Source organism: Rhipicephalus microplus, chromosome 6 (assembly GCF_043290135.1).
Source record: "Rhipicephalus microplus isolate Deutch F79 chromosome 6, USDA_Rmic, whole genome shotgun sequence".
In the NCBI taxonomy this organism is placed as follows: Eukaryota; Metazoa; Arthropoda; class Arachnida; order Ixodida; family Ixodidae; genus Rhipicephalus; species Rhipicephalus microplus.
This window is the reverse complement of record NC_134705.1, coordinates 34,242,554-34,250,430: the sequence shown is the minus strand read 5'-3', so window position 1 is coordinate 34,250,430 and position 7,877 is coordinate 34,242,554. Positions and strand designations below refer to the sequence as shown.

At 42.5% G+C, this 7,877-nt stretch overlaps 1 protein-coding gene across 1 annotated transcript; it reads right to left on the bottom strand.

Moving 5' to 3' along the window:
* Positions 1 to 588: 588 nt before the first annotated feature.
* On the bottom strand, positions 589 to 7,617 carry LOC119178212 (uncharacterized). Its single transcript, XM_037429405.2, has 3 exons — positions 7,206 to 7,617; positions 6,928 to 7,090; positions 589 to 5,043 (listed from the first exon to the last, which is right to left on the bottom strand). Exons 1-3 carry the CDS (start codon positions 7,378 to 7,380, stop codon positions 4,626 to 4,628), a joined length of 756 nt encoding a protein of 251 aa, XP_037285302.1. The 5' UTR covers positions 7,381 to 7,617; the 3' UTR covers positions 589 to 4,625.
* Between the last annotated feature and the right edge of the window lie 260 nt (positions 7,618 to 7,877).

Here is a 7,877-nt window from a genome sequence, read left to right as displayed (position 1 = left end):
TTACAAACAGATTTTTTGTGGATTTTTCATTGCTGTTTGTTTATGTGCTTGAACTATGTGCATATTTTGCTGGTTTTATACGCAGGCAATCCACCGCTTTTTATGTTACCAAGAATTGTAGTTTTCATTCTTTTTCTGAGTAATCTGATTATTTCCGCATTCAGTTATATTTGTAACACTGTTTTTCAAGCACATTATTTTAAGCATTTTTGGCTCTTATGTGTTTTTTCTGCCATTTTTCTGTGGTGCCCCCTTTCCTAAGGTACCTTGAAATAAACAAATAAAGCATTCACGTTTTTTTTTTTAGTCTTTCAACTAATACAATGTGATTTCGGAAATGTCACCCTGACAGGTTAATTTCAAACCCTTCTTGCATCGGGTTTGTTAGCAATGTACGCCAGTAAGTGAAAATCGATGACCAACAAGCTGTTATTTTGTTATATGTAAGCTAAAAGCACACTGTAGCGAATGTTTTGAACCGCAAGGCATTTGTGTGTCTTTTTATATCAAGTGTGCATGGCAGAGGTCTGTGAGCTCGTTGTTTTTAAAACATTTACCGCATGCATAGATAACATAGAGAGCATCACGTAGAAAAAATGGAATTTAATGATAACTTTTGAATGAAGTGCACAATAAATCAAGAGCAGTTACACTTACCTATGCTAGAGGGTGTTAAATGGGATATAATAGGGCTCAGTGAGGTTAGGAGGACAGATGAGGCCTATACGGTGCTACACAATGGGCACGTCCTTTGCTACAGGGGCTTGGCAGACAGAAGAGAACTGGGAGTGGGGTTCCTCATTCACAGAAACATAGCTGGCAACATAGAAGAATACTATAGCATTAATGAAAGGGTGGTAGGTATCGTAATTAAACTGAATAAAAGATACAAGATGAAGGTAGTACAGGCTTACGCGCCTACATCCAGCCATGATGACGCTTCAGTTGAAAGCTTCTATGAAGACGTGGTATCGGCAATGAGTAAGGTAAAAACACAGTATACTATAGTGATGGGCGACTTTAATGCAAAGGTAGGGAAGAAGCAGGCTGGAGACCAGGCAGTAGGAGATTATGGCATCGGTACTAGAAACGCCAGAGGAGAGCTACTAGTAGAATTCGCAGAACGCAATAATTTACGGATTTTGAATACCTTCTACCGAAAACGAGAAAACCGCAAGTGGACATGGAGGAGCCCTAATGGCGAAAATAAGAACGAAATAGACTTTATAATGAGTGCACACCCTGGAATCGTGCAGGATGTGGAAGTGATTGGCAAGGTACGATGCAGTGACCATAGAATGGTACGGTCTCGAATTCGCCTAGACTTGAAGAAGGAACGACAGAACTTGATACGCAAGAAGCCAATCAATCAGCTAGCAGTGAGAGGGAAAGTACAGGAATTCAGAGTGTCACTGCAGAACAGGTACTCGGCTCTCAGTGAGGAAACCAACCTTAGCGTAGATACAATGAATGATAATCTGACGAGTATCATTATGGAGTGTGCAGTGGAAGTTGGAGGCAGGGTAGTTAGACAGGACACTGGCAAGCTTTCACAGGAAACGAAGAACCTAATTAAGAAGCGTCAAATCATGAAAGTGTCAAGTACAACAGACAAAATAGAACTGGCAGAGCTTTCGAAGTTGATTAATAGACGTAAAGTACGCGATGTAAGAAGGTATAACATGGAGAGAATTCAACACGCTCTGAAAAACGGAGGAAGCGTCAAAGCATTGAAGAGGAAACTTGGGATAGGCAAAAGTCGGATGTATGCACTAAGGGACAAAGAAGGCAAAATAACTACCAATATGGATAGGATAGTTAAGATAGCGGAGGAGTTTTACAGGGATCTGTACAGTAGCCGAGACAACCACGACCTTAATACTATAAGAACTAGCAGTAACCCAGATTACACCCCACCAGTAATGATAGAAGAAGTCAGAAAAGCTTTGGAGAGCATGCAAAGGGGCAAAGCTGCTGGTGAGGATCAGGTAACATCAGATCTGCTGAAAGATGGAGGACAGATTGTGTTAGAAAAACTAGCCACCCTGTTTACGAGGTGTCTCCTGGCGGGAAGAGTACCAGAGTCTTGGAAGAACGCTAACATCATCTTAATACATAAGAAAGGAGATGACAAGGACTTGAAGAATTACAGGCCGATCAGCTTGCTCTCTGTAGCATACAAGCTATTTACAAAGGTAATTGCTAACAGAGTAAAGAAAACATTAGAATTCAATCAACCAAAGGAACAAGCAGGATTTCGAACAGGCTACTCAACAATTGACCACATTCATACTATCAATCAGGTAATAGAGAAATGCTCAGAGTATAACCAACCACTATACATAGCCTTCATAGATTACGAGAAGGCGTTTGATTCAGTAGAAATATCAGCCGTCATGCAAACACTGCGGAATCAGGGCGTAGATGAAGTATATATAAACATTCTGGAAGAAATCTACAGGGGATCAACTGCTACCATAGTGCTTCATAGAGAAAGCAACAGAATACCAATCAAGAAGGGTGTAAGGCAGGGGGACACAATTTCCCCAATGCTGTTTACCGCGTGCTTACAGGAGGTTTTCAGAAGCCTAGAATGGGAACAGTTAGGGATAAGAGTCAATGGAGAATACCTTAGTAACCTGCGCTTCGCCGATGACATTGCATTGCTGAGTAACTCGGGGGACGAATTGCAACTCATGATTACGGAGTTAGACAAGGAGAGCAGAAAAGTGGGTCTTAAAATTAATCTGCAGAAAACGAAAGTAATGTACAACCACCTCGGCAAAGAGCAGCGCTTCAAGATAGGTAATAGTGCACTTGAAGTTGTAAAAGACTATGTCTACTTAGGGCAGGTAATAACCGCAGAGCCGAACCACGAGATTGAAGTAACTAGAAGAATAAGAATGGGGTGGAGCACATTCGGCAAGCACTCTCAAATTATGACAGGTAGATTGCCACTATCCCTCAAGAGGAAGGTATATAACAGCTGTATCTTGCCGGTACTTAGCTACGGAGCAGAAACCTGGAGACTTACAAAGAGGGTTCAGCTTAAATTGAGGACGACGCAGCGAGCAATGGAAAGGAAAATGGTAGGTGTAACCTTAAGAGACAAGATGAGAGCAGAGTGGATTAGGGAACAAACGGGGGTTAAGGATATCATAGCTGAAATCAAGAAGAGGAAATGGACATGGGCAGGGCATGTAGCGCGTAGACAGGATAACCGCTGGTCATTAAGGGTAACTGACTGGATTCCCAGAGAAGGGAAGCGGGTTAGGGGGAGACAGAAGGTTAGGTGGGCAGATGAGATTAAGAAGTTTGCGGGTATAAATTGGAAGCAGCAAGCACAGGACCGGGTTAACTGGCGGAACATGGGAGAGGCCTTTGTCCTGCAGTGGACGTAGTCAGGCTGATGATGATGATGATGTGTTAATAACATGATATACTTGTGTGCAACACAGAGATAAAAATGCAGCAAGTGAAAAACAAAAATGGAGATATTCAGATAATTTTACACACACACACACACACAAGGCGTACGTATGCGTGTTATCTCAACTGCCAGCCTGCGTTGTCTGCTTGTTCTGGGATGTTGCATTGGAAGAATATGAACAAACCTCTGAAATGTGTAGAAAAAACACCTGAGAATAAAACATTCATTGTCACGGTGGAATGGAGCCCTTTGTTTGATGCTGCATGAAGTCTGTTCCCTATGTATTAGACATATTGTGAAACTTTTGTACTACTATATACAATGCTCAAATACATTGCATGTGGCAAAAGTTAAACGTTTGATAAGGTGCACAATAACATGAAAAATAGGCAAAAATATCTGTCACATATTCTAAGACATTGCCACATTGGAAAGACAGACTAGACATGCAAAACAAGTGCACTTTTTAAAGCATGTCATGCTGGAAATTTGCGCAATAAACAGAATACCACTCTTAATTTAATGCCAGAAAGAGATCTTGGATAGTAATGGAACACACATCACCAAGAAAGAAATGCTCACAGTAACATACTATGTGGCGTTCAAGATACATAATGTTGTATACATATTGTCCGTGTACTGGCACTTAATATATTTTTTCACAGCATTGGTAAACAGCGTATCACACTTGCATTATATCACATTTGTATTCTCTGTATTGATAACCCGGCATGGAAGCTTAGCAGGCGAAGTGTAGCTCTGCGAATAACGATGGTTTGTTTCTGAACCTTGTGGCCGCATATGGATAGGGGCGAAATGGCAGAACACCCATGTACTTGAATTTAGCAGCTTCATAGTGTATCACAGGCAGTCAAAATTAACTCCATTTAGAGTGTGCCTCATAATGAGATCATGGTTTTGGCATGTAGGAAACCATAAATTGCATTTGTATCGATTTGCTACTTTTTAATGCGATAGCATTTAGGAAATTGTTTCGCAGAATATTCGGTGTCGGCATCGCCCACGAGCAAAAAGAGAAGCATAACAAACAAGAAAGCAAGTAGACCTTACATGATTTCTGATGCGAACATAGTACATTTACGCTATCCTGTTACCTCTAGAAAACTTATAATTTTTAAAGTGCAGCAGTACTTAAAGAGAAAAAAACATATTCAAGAATTATCATAACCAAAGTTTAACTAATGTTGATGGTGTGCACATCGTTTTCTTCCTCCATTTCTGCAATCAATGTCATTATTCGTGCTTTGCATTTCAGTGCCACCTTACGTGGCATGTTGTCTAAGCTGAGGCCAATGGATATTCCAAAGGCCTCATTTTCTCCCATTTTGCTGTCGAGTTTGCTCAACAGCTGCTCTTCAAAGTTGTCGTTCTTTTTTCCTTTTTTATGCTTTGCTGCAGCCTCTTCTTTACCGGTTTCCGGTGGCCGTTCTGCCAATGGTGGCGACGTTGCTGGCATCGATAGCTCCTGTAGGGAATCCATGGGACTTTCAACACCTGAGGGTGATGGCGGCGTATTTCCCATGGTTGCAAAGATGCTCTCGGCCGTCTCGCCATCATCACCATAAGTGGCTAGCTCCAGACTGCATGTCATTCTGCAGAGAAAATGCATACATTGTTGTAAAGGGAAACAGGTGCACGACTGTCAACTAAAAGCATACTTCTGTCCCCTTTAAATTTGGATGCATCGCTCGCTCAGAATGCCGAACGATTATTCGGACCAATAGTATCAAGTGTAAACTACAATACCGCTCTACTCACTTAAAAAAAAAAAAACGGGTTTCATAAGTGGCGTGCCAATCGCGGAGCCATCCACACGTGGATAACTCAGCTATGTATACTTCCAAGGGAATCGGCACTAGCTTTTGGCTATGGGACCGTACAGTTTGTGCCTATTTTGTATAACATATGTTTATTTTTATTTATTTATAAATACTGCTGGCCAGAGGCCAAAGCAGGAAGGGCAAGATAATACAGTCTTCATACACATTTCAAAACAACATCAACAATAAAGAAAGTGGAAAGCGTGACATATTTATATAAAAGCAACAAAAGGAAAGAGGGGGGAGAGAAAAGAGGAAATAGTTGGAATAGTTTAGAAAAACAACTTCAAATTTCAGCGTAAATAAGATCGGGAGAGTGTAAACTGCTTGCAGGCAAATCGTTCCACTCTTCAATGATACGAGGAAAGAAGGAAAATTTGAACAAGTTAGTACGAGCAAAATATGGTGTTAAAGAAAGTGCGTGTGAATGCCGAGTCTGGAGTGTTCTTAGTGGTGTGAGGTAGGGGTCAGGGTTTAGAGCAAATTTGCGGTTAAAAAGTTGGTACAAAAATTTGAGACGTAAGAATCTGCGTCTCGACTGCAAAGATATGATACCATTTGAAAGCATTACACTAGTTACAGAACTACCAGGCTTGTAAAGAGAATAAATGAAACGAACTGCCCTCCGCTGAATTTTTTCTAATGCATCAATGTTAGTTTTAGTATAAGGATCCCAGGCAATGCATGCATATTCTAATTTAGGGAGGATCAAGGATTTGTAAGCTAAAAATTTCACTTTCGTAGGAGCATCCTTAAGTTTGTGCCTTAGCATGCATAATTTGCGGAAAGCTGCGGAAGAAACTTGTTTAATGTGGGAATTCCAACTTAAATTATTCGTTAGAGTGACACCAAGATACTTGTATTCCTTAACTTCTTTAAGAGGTTGGTTAGAGAGCGTGTAGTCAGTTAGTACTGGCTTTTTCTTGTTAGTGACACGGAGCAGAACTGATTTATCCAAGTTTAGTTTCATCCCCCATTGATTGCACCATAAACATATATTGTTTAGAGTGGACTGGAGAGCTGCTTGGTCATTAGAACTATTTATCGAGTTGAACAGAATACAATCATCTGCAAAAAGTCGAACGTTAACAGGTGGGTTTACACAATTTACTACATCGTTACAGTGTATCAAAAATAGTAGGGGACCGAGTACACTGCCCTGTGGGACACCTGAAGTAACCGGCAGAAGAAATGAGTTCTGATTATTAATGCACACAAACTGGGAGCGATCAGACAGGTGGTTTGAGTTTCTTATATGTGTGCAATAAGAAACTCAAATGAGAGCAAAAATTTTGTCGAAGTACTCAGTGTTTGCTATTTCGTGCAAGGATTAAAGGGACAGTTGTATAGTACCCTGAACATTCTATGGAGGATGAAATAAGTGGGCGCGGGCCGAGGCAAGTACAACAAACTCGTATATCTTAAGTGAACACACAAAAAATGTTACTGATGTGCACTCTGAAAACGCAAAACGAATCACGATCGCGTAAAGGGCACAGAAAACTCCCTCTGCTTCACTGCATGACACGATTGTGGTGTGCGGAAACCTTTATACAAGAAAGCAAGAAACCCAGTCATAAAAACATAGTCGTCTAAGTGTACGCAATATAAGCAGGTATGAATGTGATCACACAACTTCAAAAATGCTTAACTTACTTCCTCTGACGGCCGCAGTGTTTGTAAAAGGCCATGGACTCTGTGAATTCCCAGGCCCGTCGAGACACGTAGCCGCTGCCACTCCTTTTCGTCTCTTCAATAGCTTTGAGTTCGCGAGTGTACCGATCCCTCAGCCGCTTCCACAGTTTCAGGCACTCATCGACTGAAACAGGGAAAACAAGACAACAAACAGGCGCTGAATGCACAGCATGTCCGGACACGTATACAATGCCAGAGGAGGCACTGACAATACACACACGTGTGTTGCACCGACGTACCTTTTGAGAGGCCGGAGTACACACGTATCTGCTCCCACGCGTTGCTTTTTCGCTCCGCATCCCGGTAATCCATTCTTTTGGTGTCGTAGACACAAGGATGTTGCTGGACGGCGTCCAAAAACCTCTCGATTTGAGAGCCGCACAGGTCCGGTACGCTTGCTTGCGAAGACGCCATCTTCTTCTGACAGCTCGCCGAGTAGCGAGTCTCTACTTCGACGAGAGAGGGCGCTAGGCGCTAACTTTCTTGGCGTGGTCGGCGCGAAATGCACTCGGTTGCATTCGGCGCCGGACGACGCCAGAGCGCGCTAGATGCCGCCGTTCGCGTCGGCGCCAGGTGCCGCCGGACTATAGAGGGTCGCGTTTTCGCCAACGTAACGTCGCCATGACGCGCGCGCGCGCGCGCGCGCGCTACGTCGGAGTGTATTGCCTCCTTTTAGGGGCGAAGCTCTTTAGGCTGTGGGTTTTGCGTCCTCGATGTAAGTAGTAGTAGTAGGAAGCTACCTTTTTTGGAATGTTCGCTTGATGGCAGTACTTGTAAATGAAAATATATGATGAAAATATGCGAGATGGCGGTACATAGAGTGATCACTAGGTGGATTGAAGAACGAACGGACCGAGGGACAGACAGACAGACGAACAGATGTACAGACAGACAGACAGACAGACAGACAG

Bases quoted from the DNA above. Each gene is read 5' to 3' on its own strand.
- LOC119178212 (XM_037429405.2), bottom strand. From the start codon at position 7,380: ATGGCGTCTTCGCAAGCAAGCGTACCGGACCTGTGCGGCTCTCAAATC. The intron at 7,091-7,205 runs GTACGTCGGTGC...TCCCTGTTTCAG, and splicing joins GTACTCCGGCCTCTCAAAAG to TCGATGAGTGCCTGAAACTG. The intron at 5,044-6,927 runs GTAAGTTAAGCA...TTTTCTCTGCAG, and splicing joins CACTGCGGCCGTCAGAGGAA to AATGACATGCAGTCTGGAGC.